The following is a 22,652-nucleotide window of genomic DNA, read 5'->3' as shown; positions in this document are numbered from 1 at the left end:
CTTTACAGTCTACAGGAGACCATCTGGGGGCAGAGAAAAGCTCTCGGTACAGTGATGAGTGCTGCTGGTGGTCTGCGTGACGAAGGGCTGGGAGGTGTCACAGAGGTCACGGCAAGCTCAGTGTGAGGGCTTAGAGATAAAGCTGGAGAGCTCAAGGTCCAGCCTCACCGCAGCCCCAAACCTCCTCAGTGCCAGGCTACGGGCACCCCGACTAGGCCCGGCTTCACACTTATTGTTGGACTACGCTGTAGCCCAGCTTACCTGCCCACCCAGGGTCCTTCCTCACCAAGGCTAGACTTCCAGGGCAATCCTTCCACCTCATCACTGCTGTTCAGGCTGTTTAAAATGTTGACTATGGGAGAAAGACCCCTGTCTCCCCAGGCCTACGGCAGTCAGCACAACTCCTCTCCCCAGAAACCTGATATGGAAACCTCTCCCAGGAGGCGGGCCTGCCTTCTTCGCATCTGTCCTTTCTCGGCAGCTCCCGTTTGCTCTCCCCATCTCACCGGGCCTCAGGCCCAGCCGTGGACGGCCTGGGGCTCCCCAGCAGGGCCGTGGGGGGGCCCTGAGTCAGCCTGGATCTCCCGCCACCACTGGCCCTTCCCGGTCTTCGGTTTCGAAGCCCCGAGAGCTGGAGATGCAGGTGACTGTCCTCGGTGAACTGCAGCAGCAGACTGGTTCTGAAGTGGCCTGCTCAGAGGGCTGGGCCAGACATCCCCTGGGATTTAAACGTACAGCTTCTGTGACAAGGACGCTAGCAGCTCTGGAGCCTTCTGGGCTCAAGCACTGGGTATGTTTGAGAGTTAAAATTCTCACCAAGCAATCTCTGTATAAGAGAGGGGTTATCTGTCTGTTTACGATGAGGCTGCAAAGGTCCAGGGAATGTGAGGTTGTGGCTAAACTGAAAAGGCTCCACGGTTCACCTTTTCCAGTCTGTTTCTCTCTTCAGAAAGACCTGAAAAGTTAAGCAGCCAACAAACTCACAGGAAGAGAAGTTTTAAAAACTGTAGGAACGCCTCACATCGTGGAAAAGTTTCCAGCAAAGAAAGTACAAACAAGAGTCAGGCCACTAGCCCCACACCTGTCCATTCAGAAGTGAGCACCGGGCAGGCCCTAACAGAGTGACTTCGTACTATCCGGTTCCCCTCTTTGGGTCCCCTTTTCCTTATTTCTAAGCAGAAATAGAAGAAGGAGGGAAATATTTCTAGCCCCTAAGAGTTCGTGGTTGATTGTTCTTAGGATACAAATGTTACCTTTTTACCTGTATGTGAAAGAACTCCATCTGCTGGGCATTCACACAATTTTGGAATAAATTTAGAAGACTATCTACACTGACAATATAAAATTTAAAGGATTTTTTTTTAAAAACAAGAAAGGCTTTAAAATGTGGTAAGAAGGAAGCCTGTGCAGACTGTACACCTCCGTCCCCCACCCTGTCTTCATTCACTGCTGCGGGAAGTGAAGGCTATGGCTCATCCGTGGCTCAGCAAAGGCAGCAGGCCACCTAAAGTCCCTTCACCGCCAACGCCCCCAAAAGAACACAGGTGCAGAGGGTCACTCCCAGTGGCGCTAAACTGTCCTCCCCAGGAGAAATCCATCTTGTAGCCAAATGTTCCCAGCAGACTCGGGCTAGACACAGCTGGCAGTCACTGTCCTGTCACACTGGCCGATGTGGCCCAAGGTCCCTGGAGGGGCCCATCTGCTATGCCTGCTCGCCGGCCCCGCCTCCGCTGGCCCCCGAGCCCTTGCCGGATGCCTGGGCTTCGGTGGAGCGCGAAGCCTGCTTGGGCAGGCGGATGGGGACGTACACGTTGGAAGCACAGTGCTCCTTGAGGTAGCCTCCTCCCTTCTCTTCATATTCCTTCCTGGTGATCCAGACGTCCTCGTTGTCCAGGTGGTCCAAGGTCCAGTCGCGAGCACCATACCAGGCGTCCAGCACAGGGTTCGAGGCCAGCTGAACCTGAAACATGAGCAGTCACTGGACGGGCGTCTCCCATCAGGGTCTGAGGACTGAATGTTCAGCAAGGCCAGCTACAGCCCCTACATTTTATCCCCAGAAATACACACGCAGGAGGGCCCCCTTTAATTCCAAGACGGGGCAGGACTACCTCTGCACCCTCCAAGGAGAGCTGAGTGAAATGCTCCAGACTCTTCAAGAAATCGCGCAAACATGCAGAGCCCACCAGACACGACCTCAGCGGGTACGTGGTTAGCAGCTACTCTACCAACGTCAGACCTGCCGCTCTGGGGGGGAGAGGGACCAGCTGCCCTGCCTCCTGCCCCATGCTGTAGACCACAAGCCGTCAGGTGGAGAGACCTGGAGGGAAGGCCTTCCTGGACCTCATCCCCTCTCTGCCAGCAGAGGGAAGCAGAGGCTGATGCGAGGTGGCTCTGGCCATGGGGGCAAAGGAGCCTCAGGGGAAATGAGAGCAGAGAGGCTGACCTGGGCTCTCCATGATGCTGCCAGCGCTCGGTTTCCACTGCTTATTAGGGGAGCAAGGCCGGGGTCAGCAGCCCTATGAGTGCCCCTCAACGAGGCTGAGCTGAGCACTGGGCGGACTGCTTTCCAGCTCAGGTCGGGCCTCCCCTCCTCTGGAGTCGCCTGTCTGACCTCCCACCTCCCTCTTCCCTGCCCCACCCCTAGAAGTCCCAGGATGGAATGGTGGTTTTGGAACTTTCTGAAGTAAAGGGCAGGTAGAATCAGCACAGATGGAGGAGGATGAGGGTGAGACTTGCGAGAAGGGACCATCAACAAAATCAGGGTCACAAAAGCCCCGACCGCTCTGGCTTAGAAAGTGTCGGTGACAGAACGAGTGTAAGGCGCTCACTCTACTCCTTGCACCGGAGAAGTGCTCACTGTGATAAACCATGAGGACTACATGTTGAATCCTGTGGGTCCTTCTAGCGAATCATGGAACCTGGAGTGTTCTTTGGGACCCTCAGCACAGCAGCTGATGTCTGTTTATCACACGCAGGCTCTGTGCTGAGCACCTGACAGGCAAGGCGCGCTGAATGCTGGTAACAGGCACCAGGACGATCTCCTCCGTACTGCGGAGAAAACTGAGGCCTGGCAAAATTCAGTGACGGCGGGGCCGGAGTCAGGACCGAAGCCCAGAGACCACAGCCTGAACGCACAACACATCGTGCGGCACAGGGGGCCACAGCCAAGCCCCCAGCAGGACACGGAAGCTCTGTACCACGTGTGCCCTGCACACTCCCCTCCCCCACCCCTCTTCACAGCCATGAGCCCCAGCCACACCCAGCTGCTCACCACTCAACAAGTTCACGGCCCCCGAGCCTTTGCTCCTGCTAGGCCCTGTCCGGAGTGCTCTCTCCACCCCACAGCCCTCCACACTCTCTACCTGGCAAACACCTCCTCATCTTCAGAAGACTCACCTCCAAGAAGCCTTCCCTAGGTGCCTACGTCTGTATGCCCCTCATGCTGTGGGTTATCCCGGCCTATTCATCTGACTGCTGCCCCCTCGGACAGCAAGCTCCTTGGGGCCAGGGCATCTGGTGTCTAGGACATCTCAGCATCCCAAGGTGCCTGGTCTGCAACAGGAGCTCAGACCATGTTTCTTGGTGATTGGGAATTTGGTAGATAAATTGTGGGGCAACCACACCATACAGTCATTTTTTAAAGTATTTTAGAAGAATAATGACACGGGACAAAATGCTCAGGACAGGTTAAGAAATTCAGGTTACAAAGCAGTATACACTCAAATGTGCAGAAAATACGTGAAAGAAAGAAAAATCTCCCCAGCCAGTCTCCTAGAGAATGCCTTATTCTCAACGTACACTCTTTTGTACTCTCTGAACTTTTACTATATGCAGGCCTTCCTTTGTCAATTAAAACAAAGAAATACGTAAAATACGATTTCCATTCTGCTTTAAAAATTAAACATAGGGCTTCCCTGGTGGCTCAGTGGTTAAAAATCTGCCTGCCAATGCAGGGGACACGGTTTCGATCCCTGGTCCGGGAAGATCCCACATGCCGCGGAGCAACTAAGCCCATCGCCACAACTACTGAAGCCATGCGCCTAGAGCCCATGCTCCGCAACAAGAGAATCCACTGCAGTGAGAAGCCCACTCACCGCAACGAAGAGCAGCCCCCGCTCACCACAACTAGAGAAAGCCCACAAACAGCAACGAACCCAACACAGCCAAAATTAAATAAATAAATACATAAATAAAAGTAAAAAAAAAAAAAGAAAATTAAACATAGATTGAAGACCAGAAGGAAAGCCACAAACGTGTTAATAGTGGCTATCTCTGGATGATGGAATTATCAAATAATTTTTCTCATTTACACTTTACTACTTTTGTAACCAGAAAACAAATAATTAAGGCTATTTTCAAAACAGCTGGTTACACGGACAATTGGTACCTGAAAGGAAGACTGAAAGGGTCTCATCTCCAACAGCTCCTTCTCGATTCTGACCTTCATCCCAGGATACATCATGTTCCCGCCAGTGAGGAAAACGTTCTGAACCAGCAACTCCTGAACATCCTTTGGGTACCTGGGGACAAAACGATTCCTCTGCTCTAGTCCCTCCAACTTGAATATTGGAAGAGAATATGGATGTGGAAATGCAAGCTCTCAGTACAGAACAGATAATGTCTCCGCAAAAAGTTAAAAAAAAAAGCCTTCCATTTTTCATTTGTGTCTTTACAGAATTCCAAATAGCTAGCCAAAACCTTAATTTGAATGGTCAATCCATTTCCTTAGCATGATTAAAATATTATGCCCTTCTAACACATGTTTTTCTAAAAAACTGACTTTATTGAGGATTACTTTAAATACATTTGGATGAAGTCTGACAAATTTATATACCCATCAACAGCAGTAACCATTACACAGTAACCATCACCACAACCAAGATACAGAACATTTCTATCACCCCCAGAAGTTCTGCCTCTCCTTTTGAGGACCCATCTCTCCACTTGTGCTTTTTTTTTTTTTACTACTAGTTTTATCTTATTTATGTTTGCTCACTTTCCCACCTACTGCTAGACAAAACTCAAAGCCACTCTAAGTAGCTGCAATGGCTTTTCTTCCTTGCTAGGTGTAAGTTTCCACCCTGTTTTAACCAATAGCAACCAGAGTACCACAAAATCGTGTTCCCCACTTGTCCAACTTGTATTAGGAAAACTCACACTGCAGGAAGATACCTGTATAAACGGGTGCGGGGGAGGCATGTTCTTGTAGAAATGCAAACTCTTAAATAAATAAAATGCAAGGTAGGGAAAAAACTAAGTTCTGCACGTTTTTAGGGTGATTTAGAATCACTAGTCTGCAATACTGTGAAGATTTATAGGAAAGCCAATGCACATATATCATGTTGCCCAAATTTTTGAAAGAAACTCTTAAAGCTCCTCAAATCAAGCATTTACACGTTAAGCATTTACACGTTCAGAAATGAATTAGAGAGCCCTAACTCTGTGCCACGCTTGGTGAGAGAGAAAGAATACCATCTGAGTGCAGCAAGTCAATGAAGAGGAGATGCCCGGCCAACAAATCCACTGTTCAATTCAAAATTCAAGGAAATGGTTCAGGAAAATAGACGTAAAAGAAAGAAGTTTCAGCCTCACCTGTCCAGAATGTACTGGAGGGTCTCAGCTATGCCAGCCTGCTCCTCCCCGATGAGAGACGGCTGGAAGATAATTTCTGGAGCTCGAATTCTTTCTGTCCCAACAAACAGCTGATGATATGCTGCCAAGTTAAACACGGGCTTTAAAAACCCAAGGTTTAGAAGATATTTTTAGGCCATGAGAACAAACATCCCAGTTGCCAGTTTCTTCTAACTGCATTTCTTATTCCAACATAGCTTCTGTCTTTTGTGCCAGAATAACCTCTCCCCAACTCTCTTGATTTGATAATTCCATTTTCTACCTTCTTCAACCTCTGGATTATAAACCGCTACACAACTGCTTCATGAAATGGTCCCTGAGATGCAGGGAAAGAGACTTGGTGAAGAGCAGCTGAGAAAGGCTGGTACTGGAAGACCAAGTGCCTGGCTGGGTCCCCAGTGCCCACAGAGCCGAGAAGGCCTTCTCCCAGGTGTGTCTCAGCCTCACGCCAGTCTACCTGGCTGCCATTGTAATGACAGAAACACAGACCCAAATGAGGATGAAGCATTATGACACTGGCTTAAATGTAAATAAAATCATTAGAAGCTGGTCTTCGGGTCTAAAGTCCCCAGTTAGTTGCCCAAATGCTTCCACCGAGGAGATTGTTTCTCACAGATTCACGGAGCTTAGTGCTGGAACCCCAAACAATCACCACAGCGGGGAAAAAAAACCCTGACTTCGGAAGCTTTCGGTACTGGGACTCTCCCTTCTAGAAAATACAACTGGTATTTTAGGGAAAAGTATTCCTAAAGAAGCAGACTAAACCTGACTGGTCATTTATGTTAAGCTTCAAAGCATAAGCAAGGTGGAGGCTACGGGAGGCCAACCTGGACCGTGGTCACCGGCTTCTCCACTTCGGGCGTTTCCTCCGAAAACAAGGGCTCGAAATCGTTGATGTTTTCCACGTCTTCCAGAGATGGTTCGAGCTGCCCCAGGTCAGGGGTCTGAGAAGAGAAGAAACACAAGTGGACAGAACCTGTAATTCAGCGAGCCTTAGTTCTATGAGTTCACTGTCACCAAAAAGAACTGGGATCTTGCCTAACGTCCTAAAAGTACATCCACACATAAAAACTATGAAAAAGTTTCTGAACTGTTAAAAAAAGGAACACACGTGAACACAAGATTAAAAGACTAAAAAGCCAGGGATGAGCTTCGCTCTTATCCCCTCCCCTTCCCACTGAGACAAGCCTCATCAACTCCCACCTTCTCTGAAGGCTTCTGAGGGGCAACTCCAGCCTGGCGCCCCGGGGAGGACTGTCTGCCTGCACCTGTCACACCACCACGCACAGAGCTCTGGGGGAGAGGGTGTGAGAGCTGGTGTCCTACAAAGCAGCTTAGACTATGGGCAAAATAAAGTCAATCTCTCAATAATTAATAAACATATGTGCCAACACTAACAGGCTTAGCAATCAGTTCCCTTGAGGGCAGGTCCACTGGGCTGGGGATGTGACTAAAGGCTCCAAGGTGGCCCAATGCCTCCCATATGTGGAGGCCTGCAGAACAGGCTTTCCTCTTCCATGACAATGACCCTGGGCGGGGCCTAGACATGCCAGCACGGTTCCTAATTGAGGGTTTAGGACACCTTTAATTTTGACCTGAACAAATGAAATTGGGAGGGTGGGGGGATAATTCTGGATGATGTCCTCGGGCATCTGTCATCCTCCCACATGAAAGGCAGATGAGTTGTACCTTCCGGACTCAAAGGGGAGAAGTTTCAGGAAGGAACTCTGTTGCATTCCCTGGAAGGAGGCTCTAACAGTGACAGCTATTGTAGAGAGGACTATCTGATGAGACGGCGTCCTGGGAGGGTTCGAGCAGATTCAACACCAACCGCCAAGGTTGCCTGAGAGGAGAGCCCTCCTCACTCTCAGAATCTATGACGAATGTAAATTACCGACACAATTCAGAGTACTTAACTACACTTCCCTAGAACCTACTCATATCAGCTGCAAAGGTAAAACGCAAAGTCACTCTTAAATAAGGCAAAGCCCCTTGACATATGCTCTCCGGCTCCTCCCTCCCAGGAGCTCCCTCCTGGAAGTCAGTGGCCGCGCTGAGAAGCCCCAAGCACACGGAGAGCCGCGTGTGGGTGCTCAGGTCTGTGGAGTCCAGCCTCCGAGTCATCCCGGTCCAGATGCCAGGGAAGTGAAAAAACCCTCCAGAGAGTTCAGTTCCCAATTGTCCAAGTCCTCCCAGCTGAGGTCCCAGAGTCCCCTGCTGCACTCTGTCTGAACTCCTGACCCATCACATTCATGAGCACATTAACATGGTTGTTGTCTCACACTGCTAAGTGTGGAGTGTTTTTTATGTAGCAGCAGATACGTGAAACGGGCTTCTGGTGAGGCAGGAGCAGAGAGAGCCCCAGACCGCTACCAGGCCATCCCTCTGTCACCGGTCAGCAGGTGTCTTAAACCCCTCATAACACTCTTCCCTTCGATTCCACCCACCCCCTCAGCAGTGGCCTTCCCCAGGCATTCTTCTTTCCCCACTCCCTGTGTGAGTCTAGGTCCTTCCACAGCTGGGTCCTGGACAGTCCTGCCTGGTGTCCCACAGAGACTCCAGAGATGGGCTCAGAAGCCAGCTCATCGTCGCCCTAAGCTCAGTCCCCAGCGCCACCTCCCCCTGCTGCCTTTCAACCCAGCCTCAGTGACCGGAGACAATCTAGACCCGGACTGCTCGGGTCTCTCAGCTGCGCTGCTCCTAGCTGTGCAACCTTGGGCACGTTTCTTTCCTCGCCTCAATGTCAGTCTCCTTATTCATAAAATGGGAATGAAGACAGTACTTAGGGAATTGTGAAAATTAATCAAGATGATACTTGCACAAGCGCCCAGCACAGGGTCTGGCACATGTTCTGTTATCATCAGCAACTGCCACTCCTGAACGACACCAGGATCTTTGGCTCCGACCTTGGAAGTGTGTCCTCCTCCACCTTCCACCCCAACAGCCACTGACAAACTCCAGGCCACTGACAAAAATCAGCTCTCTTCTGGATGACTACACACATTTTAATCCTGTCTTCCCACCTCCAGCCTTGCCTCTCCCTAAAGCCATCATCCCAACTGCCGCCAGTTATTTTCCTAAAATAAAATCTCATCAGATTATTGCCTTGCTCAGCACACTTCAAAGGCTCTGTCTGAAGGATAGTATCCGGGCGATGGATAAAGACCTTAACAGGTGGCCATGGCCTCCCTTCCAGCTTCATCTCCCACGCTGTCTGTGCCCGATGTGCCCTGCTCCCCGCACGTGTGCTTCTTTCCATCTAAAATGTCCTTCCTTCCTCATTTGCTATCTGCTGAAATCAAATAATCTTTCAGGGCCCAGCTCAAACACCTCAATCCTTTCTCAAAACTCCTTCTGTATTCCCACACACATCTACCACCACACTTGATAAGTTTTATTACAGCCTGAGTATGGTTCTGTAGCCCTATTTTTTGAGGTACCAAGGAGGACAGGAATTGCGTCTTAGTCACCTCTGTACCCCTAGTCCCTGGCAACCCTCAAATTTCTCTAGAATAAAGAGGATTGCAGAATGTCTGGGCTTCAAAAGGCTTCTTCAGCTGTGACAAAACTATTATTATCCACCTTCATATCTAGCTATATTCAAAAGCATCTCACCTTAAAAATAAGATGATTTCTAGCTTCACTAAAAATGATAAAAAGATATTTTCCTTATCCCAATTCATATGAGTCACAGAGAGGAACAAAGCTGGTAATTTCAATGCCGACAATACGCATCTAAGACAGAACATATTTCTCTAGCATGGCTGGTTTCTCTCCCCCTAGGGTTTGCCAGGGTCTCCACGTGTACTGGGTGGCATGCGTGAACGTAAATATGACTGTTCTCTTGGAACTGAACAGAGCAAGTTTGCCAAAGTCCCTCAGAGAGGATGCAGCATGGTTCCCTGGAACAGCCTGGAGCAGCATAAAAACAAGCAAAGGGCAGCTCTGATCTGGGATCGTCAGGCCAGAGCACTTTCTGTATTAGGCCCATTGTCTTTTCCAACAAACAAGGGTGCTCGAAAGCTGTGCTCCCACCTCCCCATCCCCTTACGCTGCGCTCGTAGCGATGCAAAATCAGCATCTTTTAGTTTAAATACTTCATTAGGAGGTATTTTAAAGTATATTAAAAGTATTTAAAATTTTAAAAGTATATTAAAAGTATTCAAAAGGAAGCCTACTCCTTTACAACATCCTCGTCGAATACCTGCAGAATACCGAGGGCTGGCATGGATTGGTCTGTAGGAAAAAATGGATTTTATTTATTTATGTTTTTGGCCACACCGTGCATCATGTGGGATCTTAGTTCCCCGACCAGGGATCGAACCAATGCCCCTTGCATTGGAAGCATGGCGTCTTAACCACTGGACCGCCAGCGAAGTCCCGAAAAAATGGATTTTAGAAAACACTGGAAGTTAAAAAATGTATCTATATTAATCCAGTGCAGCCATTACTGCTTAGATTGCATTTCAATATGAACTGTGGTCCACATAAATCTGTTCTCTCCATTCTAAAAGAATTATATTGTTGGAAAATATAACAAATACTTTTTGAAAGGTAGAACTGGCTGGCCAATGTCATGGCCAAATTTATTCCATGAATGTTACTGTAATCGATCTAATCTCTAACAATCACCCTGACCATTAAAGCTTTGGGGACAGATCGATTCATCAAATTTGTTGTACGTAGGGAAACCTTTTAAAGTACAGCATTTCAAAATCACCCCAAGCCCAGAGAAATTTGAATATGTTCCCTTAGAGCACAGAACAAAGTAGGGACTTAATAAGTATCTGCTGAATGAATAAAGAGTGATTGAATCAGGGCATGTAACAAATGGAGAAAAATGAAAAAAGAAAAGGAAAAACGGGTTCCCCGACTGTTTGGGAATCACATCTTCAGAGTTGCTTGTTTTTTTCTTTTTAAATCTGAACTCCCCCACGTGCATGTGGCTTAGTGGTCCATCTCTGATATAAAGATGCTGACATCTTGTGGACATGCTGATAAGCATGATAAAACTGAGTACAGATGAATAAACAACAAAAGCAATGTGGATCTGGATCCTAGGAAACAACAGCTCAAATCTGAAACACAGACCTGAAAAGGAGCAAACTAGAAAAGGCACATTAGTTCTCTGGAAGCTGATCTGGGACGCTGTGCGAGAATAAGATGGTGGTCGAGGCACTTCTACCCTGGATCTCAGTGATCCAGTACGCTGTGCCGAGGCAGCCTGACTCAGGATCTGCTTCAGCAGTCACGCATGCTCATGGCCAGTCACTGTCCTCACGTGGTCTACAGCCTGTCGGAGAGGTGGGGAAGGTGAGGCTGAGAGCAGGAACCGAGAGTCAGCCTCCAGCTGAGACACAGTCACTGCAAAGTAGGCTGCCTGCCGAGCCAAGGACGGCCCTGAGGTCCCTGGTAAGCACCATACTACACCCAGCAGCAAACTGGAGTTTTCCACAAGACTGTTTCTTTCTAAACGTATAGGTAAAGTTGATTTTAAAACAAAAATCAACAGTTGGACTGGCTAATCTTGCCCCACAAGTGTCATACGGCAATGAACAAGTTCCTTTGTTTTAGCACTCTAGAGATGACAGATTCAGCAACAGTGTGTCCACTTATTAACACTTTCGTCCAGTTCTAGAGACAGGAGAGCCAACCAGTGACTTGGGGCCGAGGTGTGACCTGCAGGCAGCCCCTTCACCATGCAGGGCCCAGTGCTACGGTATGAATTACCCAGGATCCTATCTCAGCCCCGCCACCTGCCCTTTTGGCCACATCAACACTAACAGCCCACTGGCAGGGAAACAAAAAGGAGAGAGAAGATCAAAGAGTTAGTGTTTAGTAACTAACAAAAGGCTGATCTTAAATCAACCCACAAATACCTTATCGAGCATGGCTATTAGCGGCTGTAAGAAATTCCTAAACTATACATGAAGCATGATCCCTGTCCTTAGGGAGCATGGCGATGGAAAGGAGGTGAATGAAAGAGCAACCATGATATATTTAATAGAAGATCAGAAGAAAGTTAAGGGGGCATATGACTAACTGCCCAGGAACCATCAGAGGGGCAGGTTCAGGTTCAAGATGGGCCACACGATAGGCGTGTGTATGTTCTTCCTACTCTACTCGCACACATCCCCTTCCCGGGGGACAGAGCTCTACCGGCTGAAACCCCTTGGCTCAGAACTTCAGTTGGTACAAGGTCAGTGCCATCCCTGCCCCGACCCGTAGATATCACACACCACTCTGCTCTCTTTCCCCCGAGTCTGGTCACAACCCCTTTGATGTCAGCCTTCTCCAGACACTCCTCCCGCCCTCAGAAAGGGCTGTTCTCTCTACACCAGTGGTCCCCAACCTTTCTGGCACCAGGGACCGGTTTCATGGAAGACAATTTTTCCACGGACGGTGGGGGGATGGTTCCAGTGGTAACACGAGCTACGGGGAGCGGCAGATGGAGCTTCACCCTCTCGCCCACTGCTCACCTCCTGCTCTGCGGCCCCGGGGTTGGGGACCCCTGCTCTACCCCACCCCGCGGGACCTCCCTCCCGAGGCCCGAAGTACCTCTGGCTTGCTGTCCACCACGTCCACCTCGAGGCTGACTTCTGCTTGAAGGATCTTCTGCTTCGCCTGCTCCACTGCGGCACTGAGCTTCTGTATGTAGGACTGCAGCTCTTCCGGGGAGTCCATGTTCAGCTCTATCAGGGCCTTGTGAAACTGATCCATCTGGCCATCCTCTAGGAGCTCCTGCAAGCCGAGCAGTCACAATCCATCCTCAAAGATGTGCATCGGGGCAATCACGCACAGGAAGGAGAGACGGAACTTAGAAACTGGACAGAGAACGATGGCGGCAGAGGGCTCCCCGAGCTCCCTGAGCCTGCCCCCCCATGGAACCACCCCCTCCCCCATCACCAAAGCTTCGCAACGAAGCCCTCCTCCCCAGCTATCTCTGGGCTCCCACGCATCACCATCTCAGCACCACCGGAGCAGGCAAAACTCATCTATGGGGACAGACGTCAGAAATGTTAGCTTCTGGGTGAGACGAGATGGGAAAGTTACTAAGAGGAGGCTGAGGGAGGCTTCTGGGCTGCTGGTAATGCTCTATTTCTTGACCTGGATACATCACATGTTTCAATGGTGAAAATTCATTGAGCTGGACACTTAAGACTTGTGTGCTTTGCATCACGTGTGCTACACTTAAACCAAAAGTTAAAAATCAAACAAAGGGGACCACAAGGATAAAATAAATCAATGAGGCCAGGTCCACAGCTCTCAGGTCCTGCTGCTACACTGTCCTCTACACGCACGATCTCTACATGGATGACCCCCCCTCAGACCCCTTCTTGACCCCAGGTCAAAAAGATGCATGATGATGGGGCTTCCCTGGTGGCGCAGTGGTTGAGAGTCCACCTGCCGATGCAGGGGACACGGGTTCGTGCCCCGGTCCGGGAAGATCCCACATGCCGCGGAGTGGCTGGGCCCGTGAGCCGTGGCCGCTGAGCCTGCGCGTCCGGAGCCTGTGCTCCGCAACGGGAGAGGCCACAACAGTGAGAGGCCCGCGAACCGCAAAAAAAAAAAAAAAAAAAGATGCGTGATGTGTTTTATGGAGCAAGGCTGAGGTCCCGCCCTAGGGGGTACGCTGTCACCTGCACGTAGAGCAGCCGGTCCAGCCGCTCCTGATCCAGCTGGAGCTTCTCCTCCCGCCGCCGCGCGTTGAGCTCCTGCAGCCGCCGCAGCTGCTGCTGCCGCCTCTCCTGCTTCTCCTCGGAGGTCAGGGTGCTGCCCAGGAGCTTGCTGGAAAACGGGAGCTGCATCTTGTGGACATTGTTCTCATAGTAATCAGGGCACTGCCATTTCTGCAATTCTTCAACAGAATGATTTTGGAAGTTAGGAAACGGAAACACTAATAGCACTGAGATTAGAAAGTCGGCACCAGGGTTCCAGGTGCGGGTAAGATGGAGGAAGCACACTCCATCCCATCTCTGAAGCCACCCAATCGGTGAAATGAGCTATAAGACCTGGACACGATGCCAACACACCTGCTCTGAGCGAATTGCTAAATAAAGTTGTTCAGACAGAAAGGATACCATCTAGAGCACCAGAAATGAAGGGAAAGCAACAGAAGTGATGAAAATCTGATTAAACATAGTAGATTAACCTCCTCTTGAGCTCCTTAAAATACATTGACAATTGGAAGTAAAAACCATGACGTCTGATGGCTTTCCAATGTATGTAGATGCGACACAGAAGACAAGTCCAACTAAAGGAGGAAGGATAAAGGGGCCTCTGGGGACTTCCCTGGTGTCACAGTGGTTAAGAATCCACCTGCCAATGCAGGGCACATGGGTTCAAGCCCTGGTCCAGGAAGATCCCACATGCTGCAGAACAACTGAGCCCGTGTGCCACAACTACTGAGCCTGTGCTCTGGAGCCCGCGAGCCACAACTACTGAGCTTGCGCACCACAACTACTGAAGCCCGCGCACCTAGAGCCCATGCTCCGCAACAGGAGAAGCCATTGCAATGAGAAGCCCGTGCACCACAATGAAGAGTAGCCCCCGCTCGCAGCAACTAGAGAAAGCCTGCAAGCAGCAACAAAGACCCAACGCAGCCAAAAATAAATAAAATAAATAAGTTAAAAAAAAAAAGGGGGCCTCTGGCATGCTGACACCTCCATGTTCCACTTGAACTGGTAAAACAGAGATTCTAAGAAGACTGTGAAAAGCCTGTTTACTGTCATCTCTAGAGCAACAGCTAAAAAAACCTACATGAGAAATATACAATGAAAAACACAGTAGACAAATTAAAATGGAATACCAAAAAAAAATTTCAAATGTTCAAATAACCCAAAAAAGGCAAGAGAGAGCAATAAGGACAACAAAGAGAAGGAATAACAGAAAACAAAAAATCAAATGGTGGACCTAAATCCAAACATAAGAAGAATTAAATTAATTGGAAATGGTCTTAACATATCGATTAAAAGATAGAGACTGACAGAGGGATCTTTTTTTTTAAAAAAAAGGACCCAATTATTAAGAAAACTTATTTTGAATATAATGATACAGGTAGATTAAAAGGTCGGAAAGACACACCAATCAAAAGAAAGTTGGAGTGGCTATGTTAATGTCCAAGCAGACTTCAAAGCAAAGAAAATTGCAAGGGATAAAAAGGGACACTATATAATGGTCAAAGATCAATTGCCAAGAAGAAGTAAGAATCCTAAACGTTTACCTAACAAAAGAGCTCCAGGCACTTGAAAGCAAAAACTGACAGAACTGAGAGGAGAAATGGGAAAATTCACAATTATCCCTGGAGATTTCAACACTCTTAATAATCAACATGGCTTGATGGAAAATGAAGAGGAGAATAGAAGAACTGAACAACATCATCAACCAATAGAACCTAAATGGCATCACAGAATACTCCACCCAACAACAGCAGGATACACATTCTTTGCAAGTGTATGTGGAATATTCGCCAAAGCAGCTCATGCCTGGGTCCTTAAACAAATCTTCACAAGTTTAACTGATACCAGACAACATAAGTTCTTTGACCATAATGAAATTAAACTAGAAATCAACCACAGAAAGATAACAAGGAAGTCTCCAAACACTTGGATATAAAATAATATATTTCTAAATAATCAATGGTTCCAAATAAAAAAGGCTTAGCGAAATTGGAAAATATGTGAACTCAGTAAAAAAGAAAACATAACATACCAAAATCTGTGAAATGCAGATAAAGCACTGCTGAGAGGGAAATTCAAGCTTTAAATGCCTATATTAAAAAGAAGTTATCTTAATAATCTAAGCATCTACCTTAAGAAACTAGAAAAAAAGAGCAAAATAAACCTAAAGCAAAAAAGAAGACACCAATGCAATCACCGAAATAGTCCTACTTCTATTAAAGAAAATGAATTCATTCAGAAAAAGAAATCCCCAGGCTCAAATGGTTCTACTTGAGAATTCTATCAAACATTTAAAGAAAAAAATAATATCAATTATTTACACAGTCTTTTCCAGAAAGCAGACAAGAACACTTTCTAGCTCATTTAATAAGACCAGCATTGCCATGATACCAAAACAAGACAAAGACAGTACAAGAAAAGTATAGATTAATATTCCTCATGAATATACACAAAAACCTCATAAAATTTACCAAATTGAATCCAGCAATATATTAAAAAATAATATACATGAATAAGTTGGGTTTACCCCCCCAAATCAAGGCTAGTTCAATATTTGAAAAGCAACCATGATACTCTCCTATATCAACAGTCCAAAGCACAAACACCATAGGATCATATCAGATGCAGAAAAAGCATTTCACAAAATTCAAAATCCATTCATGATAAAAATGATCAGCAAAACTAGGCACAGAAAGGAACTTCCTCAATTTGATAAAGAATATCTGTAAAAAAACTAGAGGTTAAAAAAAAAAAAAACTAGAGGTAACATCATATAATTAATATGGAAAGACTAAAGGCTTTCCCCACCACAAGATCAGCAATTAGGAACAAGGCAAAAATGTCCACTCTTACCACTCCTAAAGAAACAAAGGCAAACAGATTGGAAAGGTAGAAATAAAAATGTCCCTATTCCCAGATGACACATCTACCTAGAAATTCCCAAGGAATCTACAAAAAACTAGAACTAGTAAATTTCACAAGGTCACAGGATACAAGGTAAACATGCAAAAATTAATTGCATTTCTATACAATAGCAATGAGCAACTGAAATGAAAAAAACAAGGAAAGAAATAATTAGGCATAAATCTAATAAAACATGTACAAGTGTATACACTGAAAATTATAAAATGCTGATGAAAGAAATCAATAAAGACCTAGATAAATGGAAAGACATACTATGTTCATGGATTAGAAGCCTCAACGTAGTAAAAAAAAAATGTCAATTCTCCCCAATCTGGATTTAACATTATATCTGAATCTACATTTAGAATGTTGTTGTTTTATATACAAACTGATCTACAGATTTAATGTTCTTTCAATCATAATCCCAACAGAACATTTTTGTAGACATGGACAAACTGATCCTAATATTTATATGGAAAGGCAAAGGAACCAGAGTAGCCAAAACAATGTTGAAAAAGAACCTACATATGCAAGTTATCAATTAATTGAAAAAGTCTGTTAGGAAAACAAATACCAAAAAGGGAAGGGAATGCTAAAAAGTACTAAGAGGAAAAAAGTGAGCGAAAGAGTCACCCTGGGAACAATTTAAGGAACACCCCAAAGGTAGACAACATTCGAAAGCTGCAAGCAAACATCCTCTTTGTACCTTCCACATAATCCTCAGCGATGTAGCTGTGCTCGTGCAGGATCTCCTCCATGCGGCTGAGAGTGATGGCTGCCAGGTGCCCAGGATACTTCAGCTGCAGGAGACGCTGGAGGTAGCCAGCTGCTTGGCTTCCTCCCAGGTTGATGCGTTTGCAGTTTTTAGCATCCAACCTACAACCAAGGGATGGAAACAGCACTGAAATTTTTGGCAATGTGGAGGAGAGAATATAGAGCACGTGCACTAGTGCGGAGGATAGTTTGATGTAGACTAATAAGGAAGCAACTGACCAGCTGGGGGAAATAAAACCTAACAGTTGGAAGGAACTTTAAAGTTGCCTTAGTGCAACCTCTTACCCAATGCAGGCATTCCTAGAGCACATCCAAACAGACACATGAACATCTAATTTCTGACAAGCATCTCGGAAGATAACTTCCTGGCAAGCATCTCGGAAGGACTCATCTGCTCTGGGAAGGGCCTAGAAATATGCATTTTTCCCCAGGAATATGCATTTTGACAAGCTTCCCAAGTCCCTCTAGTGTAGGCCAGAGTTTGAGTACCCCTCCCCTAGACACTCCACTTCTACTTATGCGAACACATTAAGTAATCACATACACATTGGCTTACTGTAATCTCCTAAGAGAACCAGGTCCCTCTGACATGAAGTGAAGGGGAGGAGAACCAGAGTACCTTTATTTTCTCAATATGAGAAAGTTAGAGGAGCAGAGCTCTAGGAACTTGCTGTGTACTAAAATGTCACTGCTATATCACACCTCACCAGCAGATGCCAGCATAGAACATGATATGCCCCAATCTGATCATTTCTTAGCCTTTGGGTAAAATCACTTACTCTCAATATAACATAACATAACAATATTATTTTTAATTTCTGCATATTCTGGTTACATAAGATAGAAAACTCTATAGCAGGAGTGTTTGGTAATGTCTAAGAACTACTTTTTTCTTCATAAATTTTTGTAAGAACTTCAAGAGAAATTCCCACTACAGGGAGTAAATAAATTCAACAGCATTTATTTTCACTTAAATATTCAGACTGTTTTACAAAGTGCCATCACCTACATTATCTCGTTTCATTCTCAAGGTAACCCCGAGAAATCAGTTTTTCCCAAGTTTATATGTTAGGAAACTAAGTGAAGAAGTTAAGTACCTCAACCTCAGCAGAGCTGCAAACCCAGGCTTTCAATCCCGAAGCCAGGTCTTCTCTCACTACTTACACACCCTCTATCTCTATGCAAAGAGAAACCTTCTCAGGAGAGCATGACGCTGGCCTAGTCTCTCTCTCTCTCTTTTTTTAATTTTTTATTGAAGTATAGTTAATTTACAGTGTTTCAGGTGTACAGCAAAGTGATTCAGTTATATATACATTCTTTTTCAGTTTCTTTTCCATTATAGATTATTACACGATATTGAATCCTATGTGTATATAGTAAATCCTTGTTGTTTATCTGTTTTATATATAGTAGTGTGCATCTTTTAATCCCAAATTCTCAATTTATCCCTCCCTCCCCGGCCTAGTCTCTTTAACAGACAACGAAAACCCAGCTATAAAACGAGAAGATTTTAAACATGACAGAAACTACCCTCACATTTTATAGAACTTGAAAACATCTATTAAGTACCTATTATGTACCAGGTACAGTAGTTAAAAAGAAAGGTCTAAATAATTGTCATTAAATAGCTTTAAATTAAAAAATAAAAAATCTCTTATTAAAAAGTGACTCCAGAACACAACAGTCTAAATTAAATCTATTTAAATCATTTACTCAGAACATTTTTATTGAGTACCTACTACTTACAGGTATGGTGTCAGCCATCTCACCATTAAGTCAGAACCATAAAGTTCTAGAATTATGGATTTGGACCTCAGGGACCATCTACCCCAACTCGATCCAGGAGGTCACAAAGGATGGACGATGAAGTGACATCTATACTCACACAGTGAGGGAGGTCAGAACTAAGCCCAGAGGCCAGTTCATGGTCCTGTCCTTGCTCTTTCCACCCCACCTTTAAATCAGGTGCCCAATAAACGTTTCCTGAATGCTTCTCAAAACAGTGCCCAAATGCCATAAGTGCAACTCACCTCCCTTCTAAGATGGGTAAAATATGTGTACACTGGTATCCAGATGAAATGATGAGCCCGCTGGAAATCAAGTTCTTTGGCTTATTGTGGTAGAAGCTGAAGAGGCTGTCTATTCCATAGGCAACCGTAGGAATCCCATAGCACTCAAAGAGAAGCTCGGACATCATCTGTCGTGAATACAGTGGGTTGCACACGGCTTCTGTCAAAACTATGGGATGATCGACACAGCCCTACTTGGAACGAAAAGAGTAAATTAGTAGGTGCTAAGAGAATACTCCTTTTAATGCCTAAAAAGAAACAGAAATCCTTATTGCAAGGGCTCAACTGGCTTTTGGTCTCCAATCAAAACACTGGATCAGAAGCAACTGTAAAACACCCATCTCTCCTGGAAGTTGCTTTGGAAAATATGAAAGTAGGGTCAACTTAAGTCAAGCCCCAGCCAAACTGTCAGCCAATCATCTGGCTCTATCTTCAAAATATCTCCAGAATCCAACTGCTTCTTACCACATCCTCAACTCCTTCCTCATCTAAGTCACCATCATCCCTCACCTCCTAACAGCAACAGCCTTCTAACTGGTCTCCCTGTTTCTACCCTATGACCCCGGCCAGTCCATTCTCCATACAGCAGCTATGGTGATCCTTTTGGAACATAAGTCACGTCCCTTTTTTGTTCAACACCCTGCAACGGCTCCCCATTTCACTCAGCGTAAAAGCCTATAAGGTGTGTGACTTGTCCCCTCACTACCTCTCCGACTTCCTCTTCCACTGACTACCCTTCCCCTCACTCTGGCTGCCCTCAGTTAGGATTAGGGCACACTCCTGCCTCAGGGCCTTTTTACTGGCTGTGCCCTCTCTCCGGAATACTATTCCCTCAGATATTCACAAGGATCGCTCCCTCAATCATCTCCTTCAGTCCTTGCTCAGACAACACCTTCTTCCCAAGTCCTCCCCCTAACCATCTTATTGAAAACATGTAACCCTCTCCTGTCCTTCTATCATGCCACAGAATATACTACTTAATTCTATCGTTTATTGTTTGTTTTTTCATACTAGAGCGACTTTCCACACCCGCTCCATAAGCACAGGAGATTTCGTGTCACGTTCACGGACGTTATTTCAAACACCTAGAAAAGTGCCTGACACGGAGTAGATGCTCAATACATATCTGATAATAAATTAATGTATTAACAAACGAGCCCAAATATGTGCTCCAAGAGAAAAGGGCGTTGTTTTTGCTCACTGCCATACCCCAAGCGCCTAGCACAGGACTTAACACACGTTAGGCGCCTAATATTTGACCGACTGACTAAATCAATGACTAAATGACATTCAGAACTACTGGAGTGACTATTATCCCTCGGAGAGCGTTGTGAGCGGGGACACGACCTCACCCCTCCCCTCAAGCCTAACCCCACCACGCCCTTCACCTGTGAGGAGACACCCAGATGCTGGAAGCTGTAGTCAAGCAGCAGCTCCTGCAGCTCCAGGTTCACCGGCACGTTGCGGTCGAAGGGCGATCGCAGCATCCAGCGCAGCGGCTCCAGGCTGCCCAGCGCGTTGCCTACCTGCGGGCCCGCCCCGCCCCGAGCCCCGCCCCGCCCGCGGGCGCACACGGCGCGGAACTGCAGCCGGGGCTCGGGGCCCGGGTCCGGCCCGGGGCACGCCCAGCCTGCGCGGGCCTGGAACGACCCGTTGTCCAGCACCAGAGGCACCGGCAGTGGCCCGTGCGCCACCGGACCGGCCTCCAGTACCTGATCCGGCGCGGCGCGGGCATCGCGGAACGGGAACACATTCGAAGAAGTCCCGGCTGCACTGGCCGCCGCCATCTTGGAGCGCGCGCACTGGCCCCGCCCCTCGCCGCAGCGTCCGCCCAAATGGCGCGAAGCCCCGCCCCCGACGCAGCGCCCGCCCAGATCGCGCGAGACTCCGCCCCCGCGCATCACAGCGGGTTCTCCAAGCCTCCTCTCCTCTCTAAGCCCGGCCGGCCTTTTCACCTAACTCACCCCTGGTGGCCCAGGCCGCCTTCGGGATCGCTAGGCCCCGCCCTCTCTGGCTGTGGCTTAACCTCGTCCCCAACATCCGACCTGACCACGCCCCTTCGCTGTAGCCGGGACTCTGGGCCAGGAAGCCCCGCCCCGAGCGCGTAACGCCAAGGGCCCAGCCCCTTCCTGGCCTCCAGAAATGAGCTCCGCGGGGCTCCCTATTCCGCTTAGCCACGCCCTATTTGCTGGGTATCATCTTCAACCGCCCTTGGCTCTGCCCCCACATGATTACGTCGCCGTTAGCCTTGCTGTCAAGGAAACAAACTCGGGGGTACCGACCGCTCAATTTCTTGACCGAGGAGCTCGCTACTCAGGCGTGTTCACTTTGTGAAAATTCATCAAACCGTCCTCTTTACGATTTGTGCACTTTTCTGCACGTGTGTTATATTTTATAATACAATATAAAGTTTTAAAATAGATTTATTAAGACCTACAGACTGTACCCTCTCACAGACCTCAAACGCTGAGAAAAGGACTGCTAATTGTTACCTACTATGTGCATATTCTCTTTCTTCCTTTTAGTGGTGTAATTCCCCTGCATGGTCATTTGGCTTGTTGTGATCATGTGACTCAGTTCTGGCCAATGAGGGTGGGAGTGGAGGTAATGTGACCGGGACCCCCCCACCCCCTTAGTTTTAGCTCTAAAAGGACAGGGCACGCTCTCCCCTGCCCTGTTTCCCCCTTTCCACCTGCCAAGGGGATTGCAAGAATTAGAGCAGCTGCCTTGACTCTACCCTCCCAGCTCTGGAACAATTTGAGAGATAAAAGCAAGTTAATTATAAAAGGTGGTTGTAAATAAACATCCTTAGCAAGAGATGAGACCCCAAAACGTTCTCAAGAACCTCTAGGAGCACTTCTAGGCCAAATAGGGAGCCAGTTAGTGGCAAAATCAGATTAAAGGTGTTACCTTTCAACACAAGCCGTTTTCTCAGACATCTGAAGGAATCCATCATTAAACTGAGAAAGTGGGGAGGAGCAGAACAGAGTGAAAATAAGTGAATGTAAGTTTAAGAACTACACCTAAGTATACTAATACGGAAAAATCTCCAAGATATATATTTAAAAGAAATAAGGCAGTGCAGTTTATAGGAACTCCCTTTAAGAAAGGGGGTGGGGAGAAAATATATATGTTTTTGCTTGTATTTTCATGCAGATGGACAAGAAACTAAGAAAAGAGTTTGTAAAGGAAAGGGACAAGGTGAGTATGTCAGGTGTGGGAGACTCTTTCACTGCATACTTTTTCATATACTTTTTATTTTTTAACCATGTGAAAGTATTACCTTTTAAGAGGGGGGGGAAGCACTATGTATAGGCGATGTAGATTGGATTATTGTTCCCAGTTCTTCACTCCTCTATAATAGGATAATACAGAGTGAACATCCATACCATCTGCCATGTAACCTTGTTGGGCCTCTCTCACCGTAGACATTGATATTGGGCTTGGCCATGGGACTCACTTTTAGCCAGTGGACTGTTAGCCAGATATGATCTGAGCAGAGGCTTCAAATGTGCTTGTGTGGCTTAGACTAACCTCTTACTCTCCTGCTGTTAGTCATGAGAAGAACATGCCCTGAGTCTAAAGAGGATGAGAG

General features: G+C 46.9%; 1 protein-coding gene across 1 annotated transcript; it reads right to left on the bottom strand.

The window, feature by feature from the left end:
• Nucleotides 1–1,340: 1,340 nt before the first annotated feature.
• On the bottom strand, nucleotides 1,341–20,850 carry ACTR5 (actin related protein 5). The gene is made up of 9 exons (XM_030830604.2): nucleotides 20,446–20,850; nucleotides 19,019–19,248; nucleotides 16,921–17,090; nucleotides 13,272–13,489; nucleotides 12,190–12,372; nucleotides 6,459–6,575; nucleotides 5,593–5,732; nucleotides 4,388–4,520; nucleotides 1,341–1,960 (listed from the first exon to the last, which is right to left on the bottom strand). The coding sequence occupies exons 1-9, from the start codon at nucleotides 20,842–20,844 to the stop codon at nucleotides 1,703–1,705; spliced, it is 1,848 nt and encodes a 615-aa protein (XP_030686464.1). The 5' UTR covers nucleotides 20,845–20,850; the 3' UTR covers nucleotides 1,341–1,702.
• Between the last annotated feature and the right edge of the window lie 1,802 nt (nucleotides 20,851–22,652).

The sequence above is a fragment of the Globicephala melas genome, chromosome 15 (genome assembly GCF_963455315.2).
Source record: "Globicephala melas chromosome 15, mGloMel1.2, whole genome shotgun sequence".
Lineage (NCBI taxonomy): Eukaryota > Metazoa > Chordata > Mammalia > Artiodactyla > Delphinidae > Globicephala > Globicephala melas.
Note: the sequence above shows the minus strand (reverse complement) of the source record. Positions and strands in the feature narration are given on the sequence as shown.

Excerpts from the sequence above, each read along its gene's own strand:
- ACTR5 (XM_030830604.2), bottom strand. The coding sequence starts at position 20,844 with ATGGCGGCGGCCAGTGCAGCCGGGACTTCTTCGAATGTGTTCCCGTTC. Across the intron at positions 13,490-16,920 it reads CGCTGAGGATTATGTGGAAG|AATTGCAGAAATGGCAGTGC; the intron begins GTACAAAGAGGA and ends ATTCTGTTGAAG. Across the intron at positions 5,733-6,458 it reads AGCCGGTGACCACGGTCCAG|CCCGTGTTTAACTTGGCAGC; the intron begins GTTGGCCTCCCG and ends GGGTTTTTAAAG.